Source organism: Gallinula chloropus (genome assembly GCF_964237585.1).
Source record: "Gallinula chloropus genome assembly, chromosome: 3".
Classification (NCBI taxonomy): Eukaryota; Metazoa; Chordata; class Aves; order Gruiformes; family Rallidae; genus Gallinula; species Gallinula chloropus.
The window spans coordinates 88,105,025-88,132,905 of NC_140087.1; the positions used below are offsets into that span (position 1 = coordinate 88,105,025).

General features: G+C 41.9%; 1 protein-coding gene across 2 annotated transcripts; it reads left to right on the plus strand.

Annotated features, from left to right (window-relative positions):
- The first annotated feature begins 211 nt into the window (after positions 1-211).
- Positions 212-25,934, plus strand: HMGN3 (high mobility group nucleosomal binding domain 3). Of its 2 annotated transcripts, none has more exons than XM_084260999.1 (6): positions 212-402; positions 16,165-16,215; positions 22,086-22,115; positions 22,751-22,798; positions 25,133-25,246; positions 25,761-25,934. In XM_084260999.1, exons 1-6 carry the CDS (start codon positions 388-390, stop codon positions 25,797-25,799), a joined length of 297 nt encoding a protein of 98 aa, XP_084117125.1. In that variant the 5' UTR covers positions 212-387; the 3' UTR covers positions 25,800-25,934. The 2 variants fall into 2 exon arrangements, with proteins under 2 accessions (XP_084117125.1, XP_084117126.1); XM_084261000.1 differs by having other exon boundaries at positions 25,133-25,205.
- The last annotated feature ends 1,947 nt before the right edge of the window (positions 25,935-27,881 follow it).

The window sequence follows — 27,881 nt, forward strand, 5'->3', positions numbered from 1 at the left end:
CCTACCCCCGCTCCCCACAGGGCCTGGGCCCGGCGGCCGGCCCCAACGGTCCCCGCGCGCCCGGCCTCTGACCCGCGCGGGCTGCCCCTGATTAGCCCGCTCCCGCCAGAGAGAGGGGCGCGACGCAATTGGGGAGCCAATCAGGAGCCGGAGCTGCCCCGCTCTGCCCGCCCCGTCGGCGAGGCGGGCGCTGGCGGTGGGGGCTGCCGGGGCGCCGGGGGCGGCGCGGCGGGCACCAGGCGCGGGCAGAGCTGCGGGCACCAGCGACGCCGGTGTCGCCGCCGCCGCCGCTGCTGCCGCCGCCACCACTACCACCACCGGGCGGATCCGCGCTTCTGCCGGAGCTTCTTTCGTCGCTTTACTTTCGCGGCCCGGAGCAGGGACATTATGCCGAAGAGAAAGGTAAGGCGCCTCGGGCGTGCGGCGGGTCCTGCCTCCGCGCCCCCTCCGGGCGGGGGCGAGGGGCCGAGCGGCGGCTGGTCGGTGAGACGCGCGTTAGAGGCCGGGGGCGCCCGCTGCTCTCCCGCCGTCGTTCCGTTGCGGAGCCCGCGGATCGCTCCTGATCCCGGGTATTTTGCTGCCTGTTGCAAGCCCCCTCCACCCCTCCCTGCCGCTCCCCTCGCCGCCGCCGCCCGCTGTTTACTTTCCCGGCGCCGCGCGGGGCGGTGTCGCCCCTGTCCCCGGGGGGTGAACTCGCTATCACAACTCCGGTCCTCCCTTCTCTTCTCTCCTCTCCTCCCTCCGCCGCCGGAGAGAAGCGCCGCAGCAGCTGCGGCTTCGCCCCTGGTCCCCGGCGGGAGGAGTTTCCTCCTTGCAAACTCCGGCAGCCGGCGCCGCCGCGGGGGGAGCGGCAGGGAGGGGGCAGCCCCCCCCCCCTCTGCCCAACCGGGGCGGCCGGATCCCCCCGCCGCCGCCTCCCGCCGTGCCCGGGTGATGGCTCCGAGGTAGAAGGGAGGAGGGGAGAGGCAAGCCATGTTTAAAACAAACTACACCCTTCTCCTCGCCTCCCGCGGCAGACCCGTATGTACCAACTCCGGCGCCCATCCGGGCAGGGCCCCCGGGGGCGGGGGGCGGCCGCCGGGGCGGGGAGAAGAGGGGAGGGGAGGCGCATCCTGAGGGAGCGCGGCCGGCCCCCGCCGGGCCGGGGAAACCATGGCGGGGCTGAGGGGGCCCGGCCGGCCCCCGCCGCGGTCCATGTTTTTTTTTTTTGCTCCCCGGGCACCTCGGGGCGGGCAGCCTCCCCGGGGAGGGAGAGGGAACAACCCTTCGGGAGACCGCGTTCCCGAAGGGAGAGAAACTTAAGCCGCCCATCGGCGGCCGGGCTCGGTGTTGGGGAAGGAGGGCTTAACCCTCTTTTTTTCCTGCTTGAACCCGGAGCCTTCTCTGCCTTCCCTGCGCGGCGTACCGGACGGCGGGAGCGCTTGCGGCGCTGGCAGAAAGCAGGCTGAGGGCGGACGGGGGCAGCCGCCCCCACTCCCCTGCACGCTGCGGGGCGGAGGAGGTGCCCGCCCGGCCCCCGGGGGTGGGTGGGCGGGCGAGGGAGGGAGGCCGGAAGGCAGGCCGGCCGGCCCTGGTCGAGAACTCGCTGCCCGCCTTCTGCAGGCGCTGATGGGGTGTAGGGGGGGGGGGGGGGGGGGGGCTTGGCAGTAATACATGCTGCGATTAAAAAAAAGAGTAGCTGCGGTCCTTTAATTTTAACTAGGTCACCCGAGGGAAAGCAATTTGTGATTTGGGGTATTTCCCAAATGTCCCCAGGTACCTGATAGGCTGTTTCTGGGCTGGGGCTGAAATCAGTTTTAATGAAGTTGCAGGTGATGCGCAGGTAGCTCCGTGTTAAGTGCTCGTCCTTCCCTTACGGGCAGCATCAAAATAACAAATTGTTGAGTACGCTACTGAATTATTTAATTCATAGTTGTGAACCCAATTCCGGTCTGAAAACGGACACAACTGTGGGGTTGATTGCCTCTGTTGGGATAACTGGGCTTGAAGTTAGTGAATGTTGCGCACTTTTTCCTCTTGCTCTTCTGTCAGCGCGTCCTTCCGTTTGCCTCACGGGCTGCTGCTTGTCATCAACAAATAGCTGAAAATTAGTCTGTGTCCATAGAGCTTTCCCCAGCTTTGGAGACCTTGCAGACTTCCCACCCGCTTTCCTTTGTCTTCTGTGTTCTTACACTATGGATAATGTTCCAGGCTGTCCTTCCTAAGAGAGGGTGGAGTTAAAGTCACTCATGTAGGATTTTGTGGTCTGTTGTGAAATGTTTAGTAAGAGAAACTATCTTTGATTTTTAAGCCCACAAGAATGTGTCTTTCTATAAGATCTTTAAAAAATAACCACATTACATTTGGGATCAGAGCAACAGGGATTAATTTTAATGATGCAAGAAATTTTAATTTACTTAGCATCTTATGGGTCAACACTTAAATTTTAAAATTTTTTGTTAAATATGGGGTTTGGGAAGAACGGGTTCCACGAGAAGTATGTGACTAATGGCTTTGCTTTTTGAGGAAAATGAAATTGCCGTAAATATTCCACAATAGTCAATTTTATTCCAGAATAACATCCACAGAGTGAGAAGCTAGTGATGCAGCAGTAGCTGGATAATTACACCAGCCAGCTTCCACAAGGAGAGACAAAACAAAACCATCATGTGCAGCTAACAGTCAACTCTTTTATTAAAATATCTAATTTATAAAGAGACTAACATTGAAAGTTTTATAAGGAAATAAATACCAAAAGTCAAAATGAGAAATTTTTGCGGTTTTGGGGGTCAGTAAATAATACGGCAGAAAGGGCATGAATCCACCAGTACCTGTTGAGGGGGTTTTGTGTATACCTTAGTTATCTAAACAGGCTGTTCCTTTTTAGTTGCTTTTCTTTTCATATCTGATTATTTTTTTTTGTTGTTGTTTTATCTTAGTGTAAACTGGAGTCAGTTGCGGAGTCCCTGGCCTAATGTTCGTTATGAAAACAAAAAGTCTAGGCTGTCTCCCCTCTCTAGGGGGCTGTGGCCTAATGTATTGCGGTATCATTAGTTGTTGCTTGAGGGTCACAGGGAAAAGGAAAAACTTCATGTGGTGTTAAATACTGTGCTGAAACAGAAAGATGTTAAACTCCGGACTCTTCCTGTCAGATTTCTGTATCGTTTGTGTGTTTTAATAGCATGTTGTGGTGTGAACATGGCCTTTCCAGAGAAGAATGGCATGCCGGTGTGGGATAAGCCAGAACGCCTGTTGTGGTATTGATAGCAAAGAACACTTTGAAATGGTTTGGGGTGTTTTGTTTTGTTGCTTGTCTTGCTGGAATGAGCTCTTGGCTCATATCGGAAATCTTGACCTTGAAACATCCCCAGTAAAAATGTCTCAGTGCTAGCCATGAAAGGATGAAGAACCATTCTGCACCTGATGGCAAAGATGGTATGGTCACATACACCCACATGCATAAGCATACATATACAGGCTTTGATGTGGTCATCATGAAGGTGAACAATTGTCCCTTCATGTAGAATGTGCACCATCTCTGAGGGATGACTTGTCGGGTATTGAATTGGGAGCCTACCAGTTGGGGTTGCACTCTGTAATCACCCCACTTGTTATTTAGTCAGACTGTACAGCACAACCAGTGCCTCATGTGTTGATTTGAAGACACTTGGAGTTGAATCGTATATCAGGACTAGATGCAAGTTTTTCTTATTTAGGGGTTTTTGTTTTTTTTTTTTTTACTATAACAGTTTTGAATATTGTTTCAGAGCAAATAAATATCGTGGTCTAATTTGCTACTTTGTTAGACTATTTGTCACCTTCTTGCAGTCAGAGATGTTAGTTTCCTGCAATGGAGTTGATACTTTGAAAATGCCATAGAGAACATCTGTGGCAAGTTCCTGTTCTGCTATGCAAATCCACCTTTTTTTCAAGTCAGAAAGACTAGTTGGTTCTATTTACTAAAGAAAACCAAATCTTCTGAATATTTTGCTTGGAACACTGCTGCTTTAGTGGAAGTTGGTGCCATATTCCAAGGTTGTCCTATTGTAGTGATAACATGATAATTTTTTTGTGGGACTCTTACCTTACTGGTTGTTTTGCCAACCTGTAATCGATGTATTTTCCAATCCTTGGGGTTAAATGCATGTTCTCACCTGTACTAATCTAGAGCATTTGAATTTTTTTTTTTTTTTTTTGTCTAGACCTAAACTCAGTTTACTTAGTTAAATCTTTCTGTGTGCTTGACTTTGCATTTCTGAAGTGTCATGAGTATTATTCCTCATCCACTGAGGCACAGAAGTAAATGCCTGAGTCGTTGAAATGATTCCTTCATCTTGGATTCTCAGGTCAAGATATCCTGATTTTTTTTATTATTATTATTATTATTCTTTGTAATAAACACTTCCTGCACTCTGTGTGGTGCATTTGTTGCTGTTGTTACTTCTCCAAAATTGTCTTCTTGCTTGGTGGTGTGCGCTTAGAAACTGAGGAGCTTGCAATAGTAACTGGTTCTCTAAAATTTTGTTCAAGCAACTTGTATGTGATCAAACACCATTCAACTAATGAAGCTGAGAGTTCTATAGATACTTCTCTTTTTGCTGTGGCTCTGAATGATCCTGCTGACACCCTGGTCCATGGAATGAGGTATAAGTGTTGTGCAAAGACAAGCAGGTGAATTTGTGTTCATAATGCAGCAATATGAAGTATGTGCAAGTGCTGTTCGGCTCCAGTTCATGTCCCTGTCCATGTTTGGTACTTCAGCTGTGTATCATTTCATGTTGGCTCAGCATACCAGCATCAGTGTAGCATGGTGTTTTTTATGCTAAGGGTATCTTCATTTTGAGACTACTTGGCATGAAAGAAGCTGTAGTGCTGTTGTGGGGATTCGCACCTTGCCAACAACTTGTTTCATCACTAGGGTTGGAAGCTCCTGATCTGTAGTGGATACACTCTTCAGTTTGTCCTAGAAGATAACTATCAGGACACATTCCATTAGCAGTGGGATGTAGCAGTGTGGGAGGACTGTATTTTATTTCTTGCTCTGGAGGTGATTATGGATTAGGAGGGAAAAGGGGGTCAGTATGGGATCCAGGTGTCTTGGCTGCTGTCCTCTCCCCATTCCCGTTCTGTCCCACTTCTCTCTCCAAACTGTCTTGAACTCTCCCTATGTTTCATGATGACAGCTTTCTTCTTCCTTCATGTGCTACATGAGGACTGAGAGCAGAAGTCAGAGCTCTGACAAGGTAGTTTCTATTTCCACTTTGCCTGTTAGATCAATCCTAGACCATTCAGCAACTACTGGGAACAGGCTAGGCAAACAGCAGAAGATAACCACCTTTGCATTTGTGTCTCTGAGGAACCTGTGACTGACAAACTCTTCCCTAACATGCTGTCCTGGTTTCGGTCAGGATGGAGTTAAATTCATTTGTAGCAGTGTATGGAATGCTGTGTTTGAGAGTTAAAATGAAAGCAGTGCTGATAGCACCCTGATGTTTTTAGTTACTGTCAGACAGTCAAGGATTTTCTCAGTTCTTCATATTTCTCTATTCATGAGAAAGGAGGGGCGAAGCCAGGACAGGTGACCCAAACGGGTCAAAGAGAGTATTCCATGTCAATTAGGTCCTGCTCAGTATAGGGGGGGGCTGATGGGAGGAGGAGCCAGGGCGGCTCCAGGACGCGCAGTTTTTGGGGAACGGTTGGGTTCCGGGACGGCTCTGGGTGGCACGGCCTGAGTTGTGGGTTCGGTGAGAAACTGCATTGTGTATCAACAGCTTCATATATTTTTTGCTCTAAAGTCCTGTTAGCATTGTTGTATTTTACCTTTCTGCTATTTTAGTAAACTGTCCTTATCCCAACCCCACGGGCCTTTTGGTCTCTTGGTTTTGGGGTTGTTATTTGCCCCTTCCCTTGCCTCACACCCCCCTCCTCTTCCCCTGCTCTTTTCCTTTAAAGAGCAGGCAGCTGCATGGATCTCGGCTCCCAGCGGGGGTAAAACCAGACACATGCCAGCAGAGTCCTCAGGTGGGCTTCTACCTTTGGCATCCTTTGCCAGGGACAGGCAAAACAATTGCTATGCAGAGGTGTGTTTAACATTCAATCCAGGCAAACAGAATAGAGGTGCCAGGGCATCTTAGAAGATGGAAGGAGCCTTCTAAAACAAGTGAATAGGATGTTTTGTCACTTGGAAATTTTAGAAATTTGTACTAAATTTGTAACTGTTGGGGTTTTTAAACCTTGATGTGTTTAAGGCAGTTGAAAACAGCTTAGTTGGACTACTCCAAGTATTTGTTGAGCAGACTGAATCGGAGGATATACGATTTTCATAGAAAAATTAAGCAGAAAAGATGACAGATGATCTGCTTTAGTGCGCTTAGATATAGTACAGTGTAGCAGTGTTGAGTGGCACTGAATAATGCTGCTATGCCATGTTGCAATAAATCATATTTACAGGGTTATTAAATACATGCAACAAATATTTGTCCACATTTTATATTCAAAATAAACTTTAACTAGTACAGAACTATTTATATACTTTTAGCAATGACATTTTTTTAGTGTTATGGAGACTAAAAGCTCCAGTGGCCAAGGATTTATAGATCTAAAATGTTTCTGATCATTTTATACAGGTCTGTAAAAATCTGACCCATTTATCAGCAATTGATAAATGCTTCTAAATTTTCTTCTTAGACTACACTGAAATACAATTGGCCTTATGAATGGGCAACCTAAAAATTCTTAGGGTTAGGCTGAATTGTCAATTAAAAAAATGATTTGGAATGCTCCTTGGGGCATTAAGACATCATACCTGATGAGATGTAGCCACTACTAAAGTCTGCTTTGTAAGTCATCATCTTTGATTAAACACTAATCAATCAGGTGCAGGTAATTTTTTAATGCACAGTAGTTCAACATACCAATGGGCATGATATTATTTTGTGTTCTAGATTATAAGTATCATCAAGTTTTAACAAAAATAAAGTCCTGTGTGTAAATGGAATGTAGCTGGTATGTACAGTTTAGGTTAAGGCTGGTTTTCTTTTGTCTTACTTGCAAATCCTCACTTTCTCTGCTGTTTTATATCCAAGCAGTAGTTGTATAAAGGCCTGATATGTTCCAGTGTGCATCCTTTTGTGCAGAGTGTAAGTAAATCAGATCCAGAGATCTCTCTTGGAAATTAGCACTTTGTAGGATCATAATGGCCACCATCTCTTCTCTGTTTTTTTTACTGCACTGAGCTAGCATAGTGCTTTATCCCATGGTCCAGTAGCCAATAATAAGGTGTTTTCAGGTGCTGGACTTAAATTTCTGGCCATGATCCTACTAATGCCTGTTTACTTAAACAGGTTTGAATGTGCTTTTGAGTATTTTTTATTTTTTTATCCCAGATCATTTTACTGATCCAATTTAGAAATGCTGCACAGTGGCACAACGAATATGTGGTAACCTGTTAGAAGGGAGTAGGACTGGAAACGAGCAACTGGCTGCAGAAGTAAGATGCTCCTACTGTAATATTGTCGTTGGAAATAATTGAAAGTGTGGGACTTGAGAGTTTTAACCATAGTTCAACAGGTATTTCAAGCCTGTGTGTAGAGGCCAGAAGAAGCAATTCCAGATACCTCATTCCTGTCCTTACTCTTGATTTAACCTGTGTGATATCGTATGTGCCTGAGGTAGTTTTTGGCCAGGCCTGTTTGCTGATCTAGTTTCCCATACCTTGGCACAAAGAGTTAAGCTGATTTATTGGCAGGAATGGTTAGGTGGGGAAGGGCAGAACTCTTAGCAGCAGCCAGGCGTTAATCAGATGGCAGACTTAGCTGCTTTTTCTTCAGTTGTCCTTAGTTTAGAGTGCATAGAGAAGTATTCTTTAATTCATTAGAATAATCAGAACAAATCAGTGGCCAGATTGTGTCTTTACACCACTGGGGTCAGGGGATTGGGCTTGTTTGTGGGGTTTTTTTTTGGGGTTGTGTGTGTGCTTTTGTTTTGGTTGTGGTTTTTTTTCTGTTTTTCCCCTTGTCTTTGGAAAGAAGCAATTTTCAGTTAATTACTCCTGTAACTTGGAGATACAGCTCCTGTCTTCCTCTAGTAAAGAGTGGGTGTACTTGGTAACAGTGAAAACTGCAAATATGAAATGCAGTGTTCCTGAAGACTGGGACCTGTCTGCACCAGAAAAATTGCTCTATGTTCCCATCAATACTACTTTTATTGGGATTGTTGGGTATGTTTCCTCTTTCCCACCTAGCTTTCTCTGTTGTCTTAATGCTGCCTGAGTTAGTAGTAGCAGAGTGCCTTCATACCTCCACAGTTGGAAACCAAGTGTCTAATGACATTTTTACCTCTTGTGGTGTCTTATTCCTTTGAAGTTGAGTTGAGGAGAGGTGTTGAAGAAGCTCTCAACCCTGGCTGCTGTAGTAGAGCGACATTCGTGTTAACCCCAGCTGGAATTAGTACTGGGATGCAAGAGGTTGGTGTATCTAAGGCATTATATGAGTTGTGCCTTTGATACCTACCTCTTACTAGTGGGCCTGCTATCGTCATCTCGGAGGTTTCATATTCTGTGGTACCAATTGGTTGAAAGAACAATGTCTCTTTTCTAGATTACCGTGGGTTTATCAAATTTATGCCCTCCCGGAGGGGGGGAACTATGCACCCATTTTTAGGCATTCAGAGTGTTTTTCTTTGTCAGAGGTGGCTGTTTTCAGGAATCTGCTGTTATTGAAACAAAATTGTCCAAATTTAATTTCTATCGTTAAGCAGACTTTTTTAAAGTACTCTTTAAAATAAATACTCTGCACTAGTTCTGCTTTGCAAGTCTGATCAGTTCTAGTTAGATGCACATTTTGGAACCTAATTTTCAAGGTTTTAAAAACTCTGGCTCTGTATGTAGACTTGCATGAGTCAATCAGTTTCATCTCACTTGCAGAACTGGCATTGGCTTTGAAAGGTCAGAGAAATAATATTATTAGAGATTGGATTTCATCAGTCATATTCTTTGAATCTGCCTTTTTAATTTATGGTGGCAGTAAAATGGTGAAGCAGATACTGAGACAAGAATTTACTTACTACTTAGCAGAATTCTTATGTTTGGTGTTCAGGGGAAACAACAATTTCAAATGCACTGTGCTCACTGCTCCCGTAGCTGATCCATATTTTGCAAGATGCAGCTGACTACCTCACTGTCTGAAGAAGGAACTGGGTGTCTAATTTTAAATTACAATGCTCTTTTTTTAAAATCTGAATTTTTAGAAATTGCCCATGCTTTTTCACTGTGCTATAGGTAGAAGATACCGTAGTTAAAAAAACTGGCTATAGGGAAGAAAACTTGGAAGGAAAAAGAAAAACCAAACCAGTTGTGAGACTTCTAAAGTGTCCCATCAAATTTAAAGGCATTTTAAATTACATTGGTCAATCTTTGACCTCTTTTCAGTGGGATTAGAAATCCTCAATTTACAATGAAGGAATTTCCTCTTTTGAAAAGCATTATTCTGGCTTGTTTTGGATATCTAGAAACACCCCAGGCCTAACTTGACTACTCTTTCTTCTGTCATCTGGAAGAGCATAAAACTCTCAGAAGTTACTTGTTAAGAATTTAGGAATTTAATACAATACGTTTTCTGAACCTACTGACTTTATTTATAACTAGGCTATTTGCATTCTTATTTTCTTGTATATTATTCAAAAATGCAGTGCACAGTAATCAGTCACCCTGGTTTGTATTCCTAATCAAGAAGGGAGACTTAAATCAGGAGAAGTTTTCCCTGAGTTCCCTTCTTACCCCCTCCCCAATTGCTTATTAATACCAAGGGATATTAATGACCTCCCTCATATTTAAACTTTTAAGTACTCTTTGTCTTTTTTAGAACTTTATAGTCTTGACATTCTCCCCTGAAGAATTATAAAATTAAATATGCTGCTCCTAATAGATATAAAATGGAGGGGTTTAAGTTCTAAAAAATGTACATTGTATAATGGTTCTTCGTAATACTACTTAACAGAGAAGATTAAAATATTATGTACTTAAATATTTATTCTTTAAGCAGGTTTTTTATTGGGACTTCATTAAGAGAAGAATATATGTACCTACATAAACTACTCTGGGATTTTGGAAGAGAACAAGGTAGATATGGTTTTGGATAAATCTTAAAAATCCAGCCACTAACCAAATTTATTGTGTAGTTCACTTGTTCTGGCAGAATTATTTGGGGTTTTATAAATAGTGGTGTGCGTTTTAATCTTTTTTTTCCCTTCCAGGAACAGATTCTTGGTAGGAAAAAGAAATGAAGAGGTGCAGTAGGAAGAACATCTGATTTCTTAAAGTATTTGTTAGGGAGAATTAATTTTACTTGCAAAGTTAATTCACATTTGCTTGGCACTAAGTACTGTTCTATCCACTGAAAACAGATCAAAGAACTAGCTATAAACAAAGGTTAAAGATAAGGTGCTGGAAGAGCTAAATGAGGAAACAGTGGTTAGAAGGGTGTTGCAGGAGTTGGTGTTAAATTAGTCAACATATAGTCTTCATTAATCTAAACCAAGAAGTAAACAGCATTTCAATTACATTTATGAACTGGCACAAAATTCAGAGCTGAATACAAATAATTAGAAGATCTAGCACGTGTGGGGAAACAATTTAATTAAATTCAATGTAATGCACAGCACTACTCACAAGGAAATAAGAGGAGAAAACTTAGGAAAGTAGTGCAGTAAACCCTGAAAAAGGCTCAGGGCTTGATACCTTGCCTTTTCTTGCTGCTAAGGTTTTGTTGCAAGATTTTACTGTATTTTGACTGGTGAAAAAAGCTGTTGGAGGAATGACCAAAGCATTGCTAGAACAGCCAAGTGTAAAGTATCCAGAGGCAAATAGCAATGCAGGCAGCGTGTACTGATGGGCCTGAACAAAATGGCTTGCACGTAAGGGAGGAAATGCTACAGACAGCACTCAAGTGCTGGGACAGTTAAGGCTTTCCACCTTTCTCACTTCTTAATGTGGTAGTTTGAATAAAATTGGTATCTGCTTTTTCAGTTTTGGTTTTTGATGGTCGTTTGTTTTTTTTTTTTCCCCCCACCTGGTTATGAAAGGGCTAATTTCTGTCCCCTCAGAGCCAAGGTGTTGAGTTTCAGCTGGTAATCGGATCCTTCAGAGAATGAATGATCTATTTCATTTTGTAAGCAGTCTTCTGTGCCGACTGTTGCTTCTCACATACTTGTATTGTCACTTTGTGCTTTTTAATGTACTCCTCCTTTATAGCAGTACATTCATTTAAGTACAAACAAAATACCCAGAAGCTGGTCACTGCAAGTTTAAACTTGTGCCTTTGGATCTCAGAGATCAATAACTTCACTACTTTGTGTCACTGTGTCTCTCATTGCATCCTGCTTGTATTGCAGGGTTTTGATTAGAAAAATGAAACCTTTTTTGATTGTTTTGCAGTGCATCTCTATCAGGTAACACAGCTTAATTTAAAAAAAAAAAAAAAAAAGGAAATTTACTTGTATGTTCTATTAAATGTTTCCTTAAAATGATTATCCAGTTTTCTGGTTTTTTGACAGTTTTGACGTAATATTGGCATTGCAGATAGCGCAGTGTTGTCCTGATGAGTGGTTTTTAGGTATACTTTACAGTGGTGAAAAGCAAGAACTGTGTATGCACACAAGCTCTATTTTAATATTTCTCTGAAAGTTTTTGAATGTTCTCTGTCATCTGTTAATATTTATTTGTTCTTTTCTAATCCTCTCAAAATAATTTTCTAGGTTATCCTTAAAAAGGGATGGGAAAAGCAAAAAAATGGGCAGATTGGTGATAGACACAGGGAATCTTCCATGAAGCATTTCAGGTTAATCTTGTGATGTAAAAGTTATGCAGCTCTGACAGATCTTACAGACCTTAGCTTCTGTGTAATTTACAGTCTTTGTTCTGATATGTAGTGGTAATTGAGGTATGACACAATGTGTGGTCATCTGAACCTAAAACTTGTAAATTTAAATCTTGAAAGCGTATTTAGAGTTACCTGGTCAGCTTCTTTCCTACTGTGTACCTCTGATTAGGAAGAAAACCCAAACAAAATTACTATTATCTGTGCCCTTACTTGCTTTTTTATTTTATCTGGGTTGTCTCTTGTAGGCATCCATACAGTATCAGGCACAGCAGGTCTATAGGTGCTACTTTATGGGTATAATACAGCCATATGACAGGGTATAGCTCAAGAATTACTGAGCTTGGAGCGCTGCCCTTGTGAAGGGAGACAGTGCTTGCACTGGTCTTTGATTTTTGCTGCACAAAACTTGCAGGGTGGACAGTCCCTCTTCCTGACTAGTTTATGATGTAAGGCACGGTATCCAGGGTGCATTTTAATGTGACTGGGGTGTCATGTGAAATACGGTGAGCCGTGGCATTACGTCATGTGGGAAAACGTGCCAAAGGGGTGGGTTACCTCGTACTTAGTTTGGTCACTTTGAGACCAGAGGTCCTTCAGCAGTTTGTCACTAGGACAAAAGATGGGGGAACAGTTCTTGTGGAAGATGGCTTTAAGTGTTTGGGGGTATCTGCATGAAAGTCTCGTGGCTTCTAGGTACAAGTGCAGATGGTCACTGCTTGCGGCATGCCATGTTCCTTGGGAACTAGGCTTCTCTGAAATCCATTTGTGTACAAACCTCTCTGGTCCCTAGGGAGAGGGGAACCTTCAGAAAAAATCAGCATGAAGATCCACATCAGTTGGGACTCACTAGAATGTCTAAGCAGGACCCGGAGAGGGGAAAGTAAGTTTCCATTCCACTCACAAATACACTGTAGTCATGAGAGACATACACACTCTTTTTGGTGTTGGTGCAGTTTTGTGAGGCTGTGCTGCTGAGATGGTTTTTGTAAGCAGCAGTTAGTTTTCTGCCAGCCTCAGTGTAAACTTTGGGCAATTCAAGGCCAGAGTTGCAGCCGAGAGATAGTCACAGCGCCTCTGGGATCACATATGGGAGAAAACAACCTGGAGGTGGTTGCATTTTGCAACCATTTTTTCCCAGTCCCTGCCCCCCTGTGCTGTGAGCAGGGGGAAGGAGGGAGCAAAGTCATGGCTAAAGGGAAGTCTGCTTAGAATGGAGGGGTAGGGGGAAGGTGCTACCAAGAACCCCATTTTCCCCAGTCCCTGCCCCCCCCTGTGCTGCAAATGGGGGGGAGAAGAAGGGAGTAAAATTCTGACTAGAGTCTGCTAAGAAGTTAGTGGTGGGGGGAAAGTGTTTTAAGATCTGGTTGTGCTCCCAACTCTGGTTTTCACTGTTCTTTGTAGTGTAGTGTAATAAATTAGGTAGTTTCTCTCTTCTTCACTCTGTGTTGGGTCTGTTTTGCCCAGGTCGTTGATAACAGAATGATCTCTCCCTGTCCTTATTTTGACTTCTGAGCCTCTTAATATATATTTTTCTCCCCTGTCCAACTAAGAAGGGGAGTAAGAGACTGACTTTGGTGGGCATCTGGCCTCCAGCCAGGGCTAAACCACCACAGGTGTGTATCTTAGCTTAGAGTCCCAGCTTGCTTGCAGCTGCCCTGTGCCACTTCCTTCTTGTTTACTGTACTGGCTCAATTGTTTGTGTAGATGTGCAATAAAATTATCCTGATGGAGCAAGTAAGGCTATATGTTTATAATTTGTGTGTGTGTGTGTATATATATTTATAATATTTATAAATTTCTTTAAGCAGCAGGCTGTTGTTCAGCTGGATCAATTACCTTATTCGTGACACGGCTTCCCACGCAGCTCTGCCAGTGTACTGGAGAGGCAAGGCCCTGGGAGGATGATCACAGCCTGCAGCATCCAAACACCTGGACTTGTAGTGATTGCAGAGAGGAGGGAGCAGGTCTGAAATGGAAATCAGAACGTGTCAGAACCCCTTGCTGTTTATTGACACCTCTGAGATTATTACCACACATGTACCTCTGTGGAGAAAGTTACGTGGCCTTCAGAATTGCTGTTGGATTTTTCTAACTTGAGAGGGAATGCTGGGCTAATTAGCAAATTTAATTGAAGTATATTGTGTAATTTATCATGGAAGTATACAGTGGTTGTGGTTGCATTAAGAGTATTTTAATCTAATTCTCCCCCCTGCAGTTAGCCTCATGAACAGTTTTTTAAATCTGTTGTCAAGCAGTAATATTGGCGTCTAAAATCAGGCTGCCCTGTCTGGCAGAGTGTAGAAGATTGGCCTTTCACTTGGGCTAAAGAGAGTGGGGTGAATTCCTGTGTGTTAACTGTGCAGCGTTGCAGGGTGAGTGTTTGCTCCTGGGCAATTATGGCACGGCTCTTGGCATGTGGCAGTGCCATCTTGTGATGACCTAGCCCTGTTTCAAAGCCCTGTCCCTAAAAGTCAACCAGGAAAAAAGAGCCTGATTGTGGAGTCTCAACTTTGTTTAGTTTATGGTGAGGTTTTTTTTAGCTTGGCTTCTGAAGGAACTGCATCGTGCTGTCTTTCTGTCCCTACTCCTGCAAATCTTAGCCCTCTAGGCCACCGTGACAGAAAGATTTTAAAGTCGGAGAGAACACCCATATAAATAGGTGCTCAGGATAGCAAGGGTGCTGTTTGAGTTCCCTCCCAGGGACAGGGTGCAGTGCAAGTTTGTTAGACTGGAGAAAACTCATGTAGGAGAAACACATTAGGAATTCATGCGCTGCAGAGAAGCTGCACCCAGAGCTTGTACCACAGCGTGAGCTGGAGAGGAATGTGGGAGACAACTTTCCTGACAGTGACTGCCAGCCTGACAGGGATCATGGAACTGCTTGGTTTTGTTTTCCTTATGGCATTTGATGCTCCCAGCATCACACCGTTAAGCTTTAGCAACTCTTTAGTAACCAAACTGCAGGGCTTTTAGGAATGCAAACCTGAAGTGATCCCGCAGGCAGGCGGCTGGTGAGGCTGCGGCAGCGTGGGGAGCAGTCAGGCTCCATTTTGGATGCCTGACTGTTGCTATTCTGAGTCGCTCTACGCTGCGCGGTGCTGCTTAACTTCCTGCTGTTTTCTAGCTGCTTAAATGATCGCTCCTCAGCTTTTTTAAACCCAGCAGCTTTTGTGGCATGCTTCCTTTCTGTCAGGAGAGTGCACAGTAACAAAGCCACATTTTATTCTGTGGTGGGGCGATGTCTTTCTGTAAGCCTGTTAGAGCCCAGTGCCAGGAGAAGGTGGTGGTCCACTGCTACAAACTCGCCTGTCTTTTCCCCTGCTCTAAGCCATAATGCTGTAACAATGTCACGATCTGGGGGGAGACCTGGGTTAGGATTGAAATGGAAAGACAAGGGAAAAGATAACTAGCCTGCTGTTTTATTGATTGAAAAACAAAACAGCAAACAAATTGCCTTCTCTGTTGCCTGTTAAACGCAGTTTTGAAACACGTGCCAGTCTTGTAGTTGTCCTCTAACTGCTGCTGCTCACTGTGAATTGCTTGCTCCTAGGTGGAAACATAGTCATTTGCAAAATGTGAAGCAATACATCTCGAGTTGTAAACAACACACAGAAGCTTGATTAATTTTTAGGGCTTTTTCTGCCTTGCTCCTGTAATTAAACTAATGTTTTTGTAGTACCACTGGAAGACCAGTGTTAGTATGATAAAGTTAATACTTTATTTTTGTGGAGAAACATGTTTGTCCCTAGCTTTCCTGTTAGTGATTGGTGTTTTACTAATTTTTGCTGTTCTGATAGATGAGATGAGGGAAAGATATTGTTAAAGCTTCTAGCTGAGTGAGCCTGAGGCATAAAAGAGTAAATGAGGTTAAAAAAAATCACTCATTTCAGTAATGTGCTTTTTTGGTTCATCTTATCACACCAAATCAGATTACTAGTTAAGCTCATGTTTGGGAGGAAAGGTGTTAAATGTCTTAGGGATTTCAGAAGCCCCAGTAAAGCAAACTCGAACTGTTGTGCCTACCAACTGCCGATGAGATGGAGTTCCAGTTGGAGCCTGCAAATGCTTCAGGTAATTGGCTGGAAGGACCACTGAGGGATACGTATCTACCTGGTGATGATGAGTCCTTATCATCTTGTAGGATGCTTTTGGTACAGTGCTGCTGTAAATACTAACGAAAATTTGCCAGGCTTCTTGAGGTTGTTTCAGAGTGTGTGGAAAGAAGGATCTTCACTGTAATCTTTGTTTTGCTGTTGCCTGGATGCTTTTAAGGCTATAATAAAAGCACTGACTTAATATTTTCTTTCAGTCTCCAGAGGGTGCTGAAGGCAAGGATGCAGCAAAAGTAACTAAACAAGAGGCAAGTATATTTCTTTTTTTTGTTCCTTTTTAATTTATTTTGGCATGTAATTAGCTGGAGATATGCAGTCTTGCGTGGCTCTGCCACTTCTAGTGAGGTGTTGTCAGTGGGAATAGTGACAGTAAACCACACCTGTAGCTTATTCGGTGTGATTTGGGTTTGGTGCCCTAAGGATTTGTGTGATTTATTAGTATACAAATTTCAGAAGCACTTAGGGCTTTGACAAGGCAAAGCTTTTGTAGATCTTATGGCAACAGTGTAGGATCTTACTGCCTGGAACTGTTGCTGTGTCTGTAGCTGTTGGCAGAAGAGAGTTAATGCGCACACCTCAGCCAGTCTACTTCAAAACTATTCTTAGCTTAAGTGTCTGATGGAAGGGTGTCTTGAATTAAGATACCAGGCTCTAACTGGAGCAGCTGACACATTTGTGTGTTTTCTTTGCCTGAATTTCTTTCAAGGGCACAGTAACTTCTGTCAGAGAAAGCAAGGAGACAGCTGGTGATACTTTGGCCTCTACAGTAAAGTTTGTTAGGTTGTTTGTCACAGCCCTTAAGGTGAAATTAAAAAACAGGCAGAGAATTCATAGAATATCCTGAGTTGGAAGGGACCCATAAGGACCACTGAGCCCAGCTCCTGAAATGCAAGGATTCATTTCCTTAGGTTGTCATCTTTCGTGGCAGGCAAAGCTAAATCAGGACCTTGGAAAGAATGGGTGAATATTAAAATGCATTAACAATTAATTGCTCATCTAGTAAATCTTTGAGCATATTTGAGGAGGAAAAATAGTCTAATGAAGCTTTACACCTTTTGAATGGGAAGTTGTTTGTTGGTCAGTCTGGCTGAAAAAGATGGTACAGTGAAAAAGTGAAACTATTTCAAACGATAGTAGTGTTTATTATAAAGTCCTGAGGAAAAAAAACAGGTAAGTGGAAAATGAGACCTGAGAGGAATAGATCTTGATACCTCAGTATCTTCCTATGAAATTTCTCGGAAAAAAATTCGTTTCTTTTTTCATGGCATATAAAAAGGCTGACAACACAGTAGTAAAAATATAATCTTATTTGCTCTGAATGAATGTGCTTCTCTGTCTAAGTTTAAAAGTTATTTCTTCAAGATCCAGAAAAGTAAAAATTCCTTCCCTAAAAATTTGAGGCCTGATTGCTAGAATAAAAAAGGAAGACCAAGGAGCTTACAGAAATACACAGGCTCTCTGGAGAGAACCTGCTGACTCTGAAATATGAGAGCTCTATAGTCAAGGTGAGATAACAGTGGTGGCAGATGCTACAGAAAAAATAAGTTAAGATAGTCTCAGTTAGATACACCTGTAGCTTGTAGTATGTGGCTGAGGCAAATATTTATGGGATTACATTAGAAACTATGGGAGCTTTTGAAATAGGTGGAACTTATGTGGGAAGGGTGGCTTCAGTCTCAATAAAAACAGACCTGTGTGGGTGGCACTGAGAATTATTTTAAACTAGACAACTCAGGGGAGACTGGCAAGTTCTTGAGACCACATAGGATGAAGTCAAGAGCTCCCTGTTGGGATGGAAAGCAGGGGCTAGCACAGAAGGCAGAAAAGTTTGCATTTGAAAAGGTAACAAAAAGTCTTCAGAAATAAAGCCCTGTTTAATTCATGCCTATGAAAACAGGCAGTCAAGCCAAAATCAAAAAGCTGCAAATCTAAATGTGGGCGACGTGGACTATCTGCCCTTGAATGAGAACATTGATATAACAGGCAACTCAGGCTTGTTGGGACACTCTGATACCAAGGCACAATTATACAGGGTTGGGAGCATAGCTGCATTAGTGGTGAAATGGCTTTGTGTTTCGTGCCTTTACTGTTTCTCTAGATTAATCGTATCAATAAGTACAGCAGAATCTTTTGTGGATTGCCAAGCCATATGTAAGTGGGAAGTATATGGTTTAGGAATTGTGCCAGGTATCATCTGACCACAATAATAAAAGTGGCAATGGGATGTTAAGGGAGATCAGAGAAGCTCTGAGGACAGAAATAGTGTTAATGGAGACTTCACTTACCCTTCAGACATTTGGTAAAAGGCTCAAGATGGCACTGCTAAGACAAAAAACTTAAAACTATAAATTCTTGTTCCCTGGAGGAACAAAGCAAAGTACCAATAAAAGGATAATCGGCTCTTTATTTGGTCCTCAGTAGTACGTAGGAGCTAGTTAAAAAGACAGTTGTTGAGCTGTTCTGTAATTGTGACCATAATATATTCAGGTTCATCGTCCTTGCAGGAATGTAAGTCCAAATAAACTCTGCTATGGTAAGATTCAATATCAAGAAAGGGAATTTTATTAAAAATAAGAGCCTATGAAAAGGAGCAGCTAAAAAGTTTAATGGTTTCAGGATGCTGAGGGGTTTTGTGGTATGTCATGCTTGAAGTTTGCAGAAATGCATATTATTATTCAAAAGTGCCATGTGCACTCCCCCCCCCCCCCCCCAAAAAAAAAAAAAGTGCTGCTTAACAGGAAAAAATTACTATTTTGAAAGGTGGTTTTGTATTGATGGAAAGTAGCAAAAAAAGGAGGAAACCCTCCGGCATGGCAAATGTGAAGCTGAGAAACAGCAATGAAACAACTGCTATGAACTCTGTTCACAGAGGTTTTTCACAGTGGAGCCTTTTCTCATGGACGTAGAGATGTGGAGTCTGGAGGACATTCTTTTAGTGTGAGCAAAAACTAGCCAGCATTCACCAGCAATTGCCAAACTGTTAGATGCAGTATGTAATTTACTGCTTGTGTTGGCATCAGTACCAGAGTAACTGAAGGTGATGAAATACTCACAGGGATTCTGAAAAATAACCCCCCTGAGTCTAACTTGCAAAAGTAGTTAAAATTAAAAAAAAAAAAGGTACACATAGACAAATATATAATGGGAGGGTCAACATAGATTTTGCAGAGGGAAGTCATACTCAGGGCAGTTGAGTTCTTTGTAGAAGTCAGCAGGAATAAGGGCCATAGCATACCAATTGATGCAGTTCACTTGCTTGTAAGGAGCAGTTTTTGGTAAGTCATCTCAAGCAGGTTCTTAAAGAAATGATGCTAGCATGGATTAAAGGGAGGATCTTCCCAAGAACTGGGAGCAGATGAAGATAGGGAAAGACAGTAGGGAAGAAGTAGTTAATTTTCATATTGGAGGAAAATTGTCACTGGAATATTGTGAGGATTTGTGTTTGGTCTTGTGCTGCTGAATATATTCATAAGTGATCTAGGAGAAGAGGTACTGGAGATGTGATGAAAGTTTGCTGAAGTTTACGAAAGAATCAGTAGTGGTCAAAAGTGAGACTTTAAAGGTCATTACATCACTGACAACCAGGTAATAACATATAAATAGAAATTCACTATGCATTAATGCAAATAACACAGATTGGGGGAGTAGGCACAATGATGGGTGCCAAATTAGCTCTTAATCAAGGAAGAGATTGTGAAATTACAATGAATATTTGCTAGAAAAGTCAGTTCTTCTAAACATAACTGGAACATAGGTTCTTCCTATGTACTAGAGGTCAGTGTGTGAAACATCAGTGTATCACCAGATTCATTTGTTGTGCACCCAGGTGTAAAACTACAAAATGAATTTTTCCTGACTTTTCCTTAAAAAGGCTGTGATCCCATGAAAAGCCTACCAAGTACAGTCGGACAAACAGAGGATGCAAAGCAGCTTTAAAAAACCAAACCAACTCACAAACAAAGCCCACAAAACAGGACAAAAAGAAACAGCCCAGATGTTCTAGGATTCTTGACTTACTATATAATAGACGTGTGATAAAATCATCAGTAACACAGATAAAGACAATTAAGGAATTACTACTCCTGTAACCTGAAAACAAGAGGCAATAAGTTACAAGACACCAGTGGAGGAAGGTTTAGCATTTCCTTTTCCACACAGTTTATACTCCTGTGGGGGAACTCATTGCACAGGATGTTACAGAAACTGAAAGTGTAAATGGGTTCACTAGGTTATTAGACAAATTTATAGAGAAAATGACCCTCGGGGACTATTAAACACATGATGTGGATATAATAGCCAGGTTGGAAAGTTTACAACTTTAGATTGCCAGAAGCTGGTGCGGGAGGAAAGTGCAAAGTGTTGTTCTCTGCCTGCTCTGTTTGGTAGGCTCTTTCTGTTGATGTTTGCTAGTGAGCCAGCGTCAAATACACTGTCAGGTGAGCTGCTATTTTCTGGGTTAGTGCAGATATTTGGAAGGGGACAAAGGTTCCAAAGGCACATTAAAATGTGAACTTTGCTGACTTGATTGCAGTTCCCTCCTTATAATCAGATACAAAATATATACAAACTTGGAATGAGAATTAAAATTACTTACCCATCAGGCATTTTTAAAGAACTGAGGGTTATGCTGACTTCCTTATGGCAATACAAGTTCTTTACGAACTCGGTCATGGAATAGGAACAGTTGGGGAATGTGGGAGAGAATTATAATTTATCTAAAACAACATACTATCCTTTAAAAAGTAGATGCTAACATAACATTCCAACGCCCAAATCCTGAGGGATAGAAAACATAGTTAAGAAAGCAGATTTTTAAAAGAATAAAAGAAGATGCCTTCAGCTGGGAGTTCTTTGAGTACCTGACCAAGTGAAATGCTTTATTTAACTCGTTGTTGTGAAATAGTGCTAGGCTGACTGACAAGCAGTTCATACTCTGAATTGCCAAGAAAAGAGAGGTTTACTTTTTTTTTTTTTTAATGATGCATAAATATTGGGTAACTGAAAATACCTTTAGTTGCTTTTTGACAACCATACCGCTGGATGCAGATCTGAACTCATCACTACTGCTTTCCATTAAGCATACTTAAACGGTTCCAATTGATACAAATCACCGCATTCTTAAGGTGTTAACAACGGCTTTCTCCTGTTGCAAGATGTGTGAAGCCCTGTTTCTTTTCAGCTCAACTTAACTGCTTAGTATGTAACTAAGAGAATGTTTTTGATGCCCTCTTTAAGCTGTGTTACATTAGATACTTGTTGAAGTTGAGTTGTCCCTTTATTTTGGCTACAAGTGTGATTTCACTTTTATGCCACTGTTTGATAACCATTCTTTGTAACTGGATTCATCTCTTTTAATGAACAAAAAAATACAGCAAACAAACTAATGAGCTTAGAACTACTTCTAAGGCTTCTTAAATTTATTATTGAAGATGTGTTAAGGAAGGTGTGTTGAAGTGATAAGGGTGGAGGAAAACAGAATATCTGACTTCTTTCCTTTTGAGATTTGTGCTTAAATAGAAGAAATAATTTCTCCCTCTCATCCTGCAGCTGTCGTTGTGCACCTGGACTCTTGGATTGAGTGCGCAGGGAACTGAGGAAGTGGAAGGACTTAAGTTTTATGTTTTGAAATTTTAGCAGTCTGATATTCTCTAGGGAGAGATGTTAACTTGATTCTGCTGTTAATCAGATGGTATTTTACCTGCTATTTCAGGTAGCATCTGCTAGATTATAGAAACATCATTCTAAGTATTTATGAGAAAGATTCAGGATCCTGTGCAAGTGTCAAGCTGTGTTTGTGAACCTTTCATAGAGTAGCAAGGGACTCAGAAGTACTTGTAAAATGGGGGCGAGCAAAAGATATTTAACCATATGGAGACTTAGACATAGTATCTGAACAATTTTTATTACTGCTTTTCACATCACTTTAAAATTTTGATTGTCCAAGATGAGGAAATTGTGCTCCATCCTCCAAGATGAGGACTTGTGCTCGCCAGTAGAGATGTATTTTGATAGTGGTGTATTATATGTTGTCACCATGGAATGACTAATACTACATTGCTTTGGAGGTTGTTTTCTGGAAGCCTACCAAAATGTGTTCTCCTTTTTTCTTTTTCTGTAGCCCACAAGACGATCAGCAAGATTGTCAGCTGTAAGTATGTATGTATGTAGCACCTTTTGGTATATCCTTTTCTAGGCACATATGGTTTCTCAGACCAAACAGGTTTGTTATATTTTGTTTGATTGAATTCTTACTCTTGCTGAGGGATATTTAAGAACTCTAGAGCTAAAGTTATCTGTTTTCTTGGTTTCGGGTTTTCAGGTTGTTCTGACAAAGGACACATTTCCCCACCTAAGTGCAACACTGTGTTATATGCAGTAATGACTTTGTACCTTTTTGCAGGCTGATGTTAGTTGTGGAAATGCAGCTACTTCTTTGGGAAGGAGAAAGAGGTGTCCTTCAAGGACTTCATTTGATGCCGCTGCTAGTATTTGGTTTTAGTTCCTCGTCTCTTTTAGAATGTATTTGACTATTTTTATTTTAATACTTCCTACTAATCTCCACATTTTACTCTTAGACTGACCCCCAAATTGCTTTGACTCCTAGATCTGAGTGAACTAATGAAGATGGGGTGTGTACAATGATGAGGTGCATTTGTGCATTCAGGTTTTTCTAGAAAGGGAAGTAAGGGAAGGTGTGGGGTGGGGGGAAGCTGGGGTGTGGAGGTGGCTGACTGGCTTCTGGTAATATGTCTAACACATTGTGCAAATAAAAATGTTTTATAGAAACCTGCTCCACCAAAACCTGAACCCAAACCAAGGAAAACCACGAAGGTAAATACTCTTCATTTTAGTTGCCATCATTGTAGCCAGTAGTAAGCAAGTATACTCCTTTGCATTGCAAACAGTTCAATTCACAGTGTTTTTGTGAGGCATCAGCTCCCCTGCCCTTCCCACAGCTTCCCCCCACCCCCCCGGAAAAAAAACAAATTAGATCATTCTTTTCTTTCTGTTCCACCCCTTCCTGGCCTCATTACTGGCCCAGACAAAATGTCTTGCCTGTTTGATATGCAGACCGTGTTAGTTTGTAGAGAACTCCTAGCTTAAGAAGAATCTTTTACCTTTCCCACACCTTTCCTGAAGTGTACAGGTTTGGTTGAGTAACCTCTACCTGAGCCCTAGGAATTTCTACAATAGGATTTGCAATTACTCTGTGCCATCCTGTTTCTTTGTCTAGAGGGGGAGTACTTCATTTCATAGTGAGAAACTCTTATCTGTTCTTGAAGCCTGGCTGTTGCTGAGAATGCACAATTATAATTAAAGGTTAAATTAAATATATTTAAATTGAATGGTTTGAGTTTTCTAGGCCAGTTACAGTCAAATTAAAATCTTATTAGTGTCTGAAATACCTTTTCAGGGTTTCTGCATATAAATCATGTACTTCAGAAACTGTAGATTTATTTGTGCCCAAGGGGAATGTTAAATAAGAGCAATTGCTTTATCCGGGGGAAAAAAAAACCAAAACCAAAAACCACCCAAAAAACCCCATGTTGGAAACTGAGTCTAGCACTTGTCACACATTTTCCACGCTCTTTTATTGGCATCTTAGTTAGACAAGTATCAGGATACAGAGTCTGTGTGTGAAAGTAAAACTCTGTGACTTCAAACACTTCGTTGGTAATTTCATCTGATAAATCACAGTCTTGCTGAGCCCATCGTACTCCCCTCTTTAAAAGAGTATTCATAAAGAAAGGAATATGGCAGCCTCTATAGCTTCATGTACACGTTGTAAAATGAGCTCAGTGTTATGGAGTCATTTAAGCTGCATGAGAGACATTTTGAGCTCATTTCAGGTGATTCAAACCCTTTATGACATTATTCTAAGTAACTTTTTAATGCTGTAATCTTTTTTCCCCAAAAACTCTTTAACTGGATCATATTTTAAGGGATATATTAATCTAGGTGTCTTAAACACAAAATAGCAAGTGTTGCTCTGAACCTGCTAGTAAATAATCAAACATGGCACAGATTTGAGATAATTTTTAGTATTAAAAGCCTGCAAGTGATGGATTTACTAAGGGAAGTCCTTAGGTTGTTCTTTCATAGCTGCAGAATTAGGACTGTACTTAACACCAGCATTAAACTTCTCAGTTAAGCACCACAGCTGCTGTGTAACATAGAAGTTGAAAGATAAAAGGAATAATTCGGGCTGCCCTGGAAGTAGGGTTACCAGCACCCCCACTTCACTGCCCACTCCTGTATGGGGATTGCTGAAGAAAGGTAGTTAACAAAGGGAGACTGACCTTAGCATCCCTGTTCACAGCTACTGTTGCCATTTTGCTGGAGAAAATGATCGCATGGAGATCTCAGAAGTGGTTGTCAACAGCTACTTTAAATGCTAATATAAAATATTCAATTAAATACCATTTAAATGTTTATCCCATTGCACTTAAAATCCTAAACTTTTGACTCTCCTGGCCGTTGATCGCAAATATAAATATGTACATAGAGCAAAGATTGAGAGGGGGAAAAAAAGTAGACTTCAGCACACGAATTAAGAGCCACCCCCCCAAATGAAACTGTAGCTGTTAGAATATTTCCTTTTGATAAATTCTTTGCTTTGTGCTGCTGCAGATGGAATGGTATCAGTGTTTGCTTCCCCAGTCTGTTGGTTGGTTCTTTCATTGACGTAGAATGAACATCACAGATATTATCAAACTAACAAAAGGACAGCCCACAAAAATGCTTAATTTTTAAAATCTAACTTAGTATTTCATGTTAATCAAAAGTGTATTGCTGTTACACAAGCAGCATGTTGTTTTTTCTTGGCTGAATAAGTTTTCAATATACTGTAATTGGACCTGTTTGTACAGGTAACTGGTATGTACCTCTGTATATACACCTCAGCTCTAGTTTGAGGGGGTTTTGTATCCCTGTGAACAGCAGACACAATGAAGAAGCAGACTTCAGCATTTTCTAGAAATTTTGAGTCTGTGTAACTTTTGTGGGTATCAACGTTGCAGGTAGTCTTTCCCTGGTTTTCTGTTTCAGTCCAGCACATTCAGCTTGCCAGGATTTGCTTTTTTAAGTTCGTATGAAGTTTTTTGATGAAGTTGCAGGGTGCTGGCTACTCATCCAATGTCTATGCCCATATTTTTAATCTGTCAGAAGGAACCTGGAACAAAGGCCAGCAAAGGTGCTAAAGGGAAGAAGGATGAAAAGCAAGAAGCTGCAAAGGAAGGTACTACACCATCTGAAAATGGTGAAAATAAAGCTGAAGAGGTACTTGCCACACATACCTCCTGCTGATTGAATCAGTGTTTTTTTAATTATTCAGCCTTTCAGACGATGCTAGCATGTTCATAATGTTTCTTTTTATTGCCCATAATGTTACTGCAGATTCTCATCTCTCGCTCAACTTAGTGTTTCAACATCCAGAGGTGCCCCACCCAGCACACTGTCAGTAAAAGGGCAGATTGAAACAGTGAAAGTTTAAGGGTACGGTAGAGCATTCAGCATGTGTGCAGTGAATAGAAACAGGTAGTAGTGTGGTGCTTTTCAGTATGAACAATGGAAGCTGACAGGTAAGGCCTGTATTGCTTTTGCAAAGCTGGGACCAATAATTAAAGAAAACTGTGTGAATGTACCTGTTCTGTCGGCGTAAGTGTAATACGGGCATAGGTTTGAAACCGAGCTGCTGCAAGAAAGAGACCGAAGGGAGTAAGGGTAGCTTGGGTCTTTGGGTGTGGAATGGTAATTTACTGTAGTAATTAATGTCTGTCTTTCTTCTCTGCAGGCTCAGAAAACTGAATCTGTAGGTGACAAGAATGAATGAAATATCATGAAAATTTTGGGTTGATTTTATGTACCTCTTGGACAACTTTTAAAAGATATTTTTATCAAGTATTTTGTAAATGCTAATTTTTTTAGGACAATGATAGTTGACATATTAAACTGTATATGAACGTTACCCTTCTCATAACAGTGCTTTTAGAAATTCCCATTGTTGCCAAGTAATATAAATATCAACTTAATATTGCAAGGTATGTGTAAAATTGGATCAGCATTCCATACACTTGCTTTGAAAAATTAAGTCTTGTGCATATGGTGATGTTTTTACTGTGCGTATTTGAATTTTTCATGCAGTTTTTCTAGAGCAATAATCAGTGGTGCTTTTGTACTTAGGGTTTATGTGATTTTAATGAAACATGGATAGATGTGGCCACCTGCTGACTATTTTGGGTTCTTTTAATGGATTAAAATAAAAGGTCTCCTTGCCTGCAAAACTATGGCCTCCTAATGTTTTCTCTAAACCTGAGGAATGCCTTACTCATACTTTCAGCTGCTACAAGGAAGACCGAGTGATTTAGCAGCAGTTGTTTTGCATATAGTTCGTTTGCGTTTCTGCAGATGTCTGATTTAAAACATACCCACCCAGGAGTGGCAGGCTGAGGTTTTCAGTGACCCACAACTCAAGGGATTTACAGATACATCCTTCAGATACATTGTCACAGGCTGAGTAAGAGTTGCCATGCTCTATCAGGATCTCAAGGCTGTAATGAGCTATCGATACAGAATGAACTGCTTGATTGATAGGCACGTGCAGTAACTTAAAAGTAGCTTGGCATCTCCCCTACTCTCTTTTCATTAACTTGCATCATACTCTATGTAAACCTTTCTATCTGCAGGCTCAAATTTAATATAAATAGTAATTGCAGTTCTGCTTCAGCAGGGACAGTTGTTAATACATTGAAATTGCTGTTAAACAGCACTATATATTTGGTACCTGGTAGAAATGGAGCTATGAAAGTTATTTTTGAGGTGATTGTGATGATATGGTAGGCTAGCTAATGATTTTTTTTAGTGTCCAGGTTTCAACTCTGCACCTCATTCTAAGCCCCTCATATAATTTTTCTCCTTCCTTTTTCTCTAGGGCCCCTGGTATTTCTGTTGTTACTTCTGGGATGGGAGGGGTGAGAGAAAATATGTTCCCTGGTCTTCTACTAGCATTGATTTGTATTGCTCAAGTGGTGGGCATTACATCTCAGGATACCTTTTGCTTGCCTAAGTCAATAAATAAATGACAGTCGCCTGACCTAGCATTCTATATCTTCTATGGGAAGAAATCTCCAGTTGCCTTTTTTAATTAAAACGGAAAAGAAGCCAAGTCTCCCTGTGCTTAGAAAATTGAGGATTGATTACCAAAACCCTGTATGCTAACTAGAATGGTAGCTAACACCTGCATTAAGTGCCACTGCTGCTTTTGTGATAGGCTTACTATAACCGACTAAGAGGAGGCTGTTTCTCTGCATCAGTGGAATCATAGAATGTCCTGAGTTGGAAGGGACTCATAAGGATCATCAAGTCCAACTCCTGGCTCCACACAGGGCCAGCCAAGTCAGAGCATGTCACTGAGTACATTGTCCAGGCTCTTCTTGAACTCGGTCAAGCTCGGTGCTGTGACCACTTCCCTGGAAAGCCTGTTCCAGTGCCCAACCACCCTCTCACTAAAGAACCTCTTCCCAGCATCCAACCTAAACCTCCCATGTCTCAGTGTCATACCATTCCCTCAGGTTCTATCACTGGTCACCAAAGAGGAGATTGGCACTTGCCCCTTTGCTCCCCCTTGTCAGGAAGCCACAGACCACGATGAGGTCTCCCCTCAGCCTCCTCTTCTCCAGGCTGAACAAACGCTTCAGCCTTTCCTTGTAAGACTTCCCCTCCAGACCTTTCACCATCCTCATTTCCCTCCTCTGGACACTCTCCAATATTTTAAATTAGCTTAGTTTAAATTTACTACCAAAACTAAGTCCCTGCTTTTAGTGATAGAAGGCACAGGGCTGTATTAAAAGCTACAGCTGAACGAGAAGGAAAAGCCCATTTTGTGACTCAGTGACACATACTTGTTAGTCCTGCA

Bases quoted from the DNA above. Each gene is read 5' to 3' on its own strand.
- HMGN3 (XM_084260999.1), top strand. The intron at 22,799-25,132 runs GTAAATACTCTT...TTAATCTGTCAG, and splicing joins AACCAAGGAAAACCACGAAG to AAGGAACCTGGAACAAAGGC. The intron at 25,247-25,760 runs GTACTTGCCACA...TCTTCTCTGCAG, and splicing joins GTGAAAATAAAGCTGAAGAG to GCTCAGAAAACTGAATCTGT.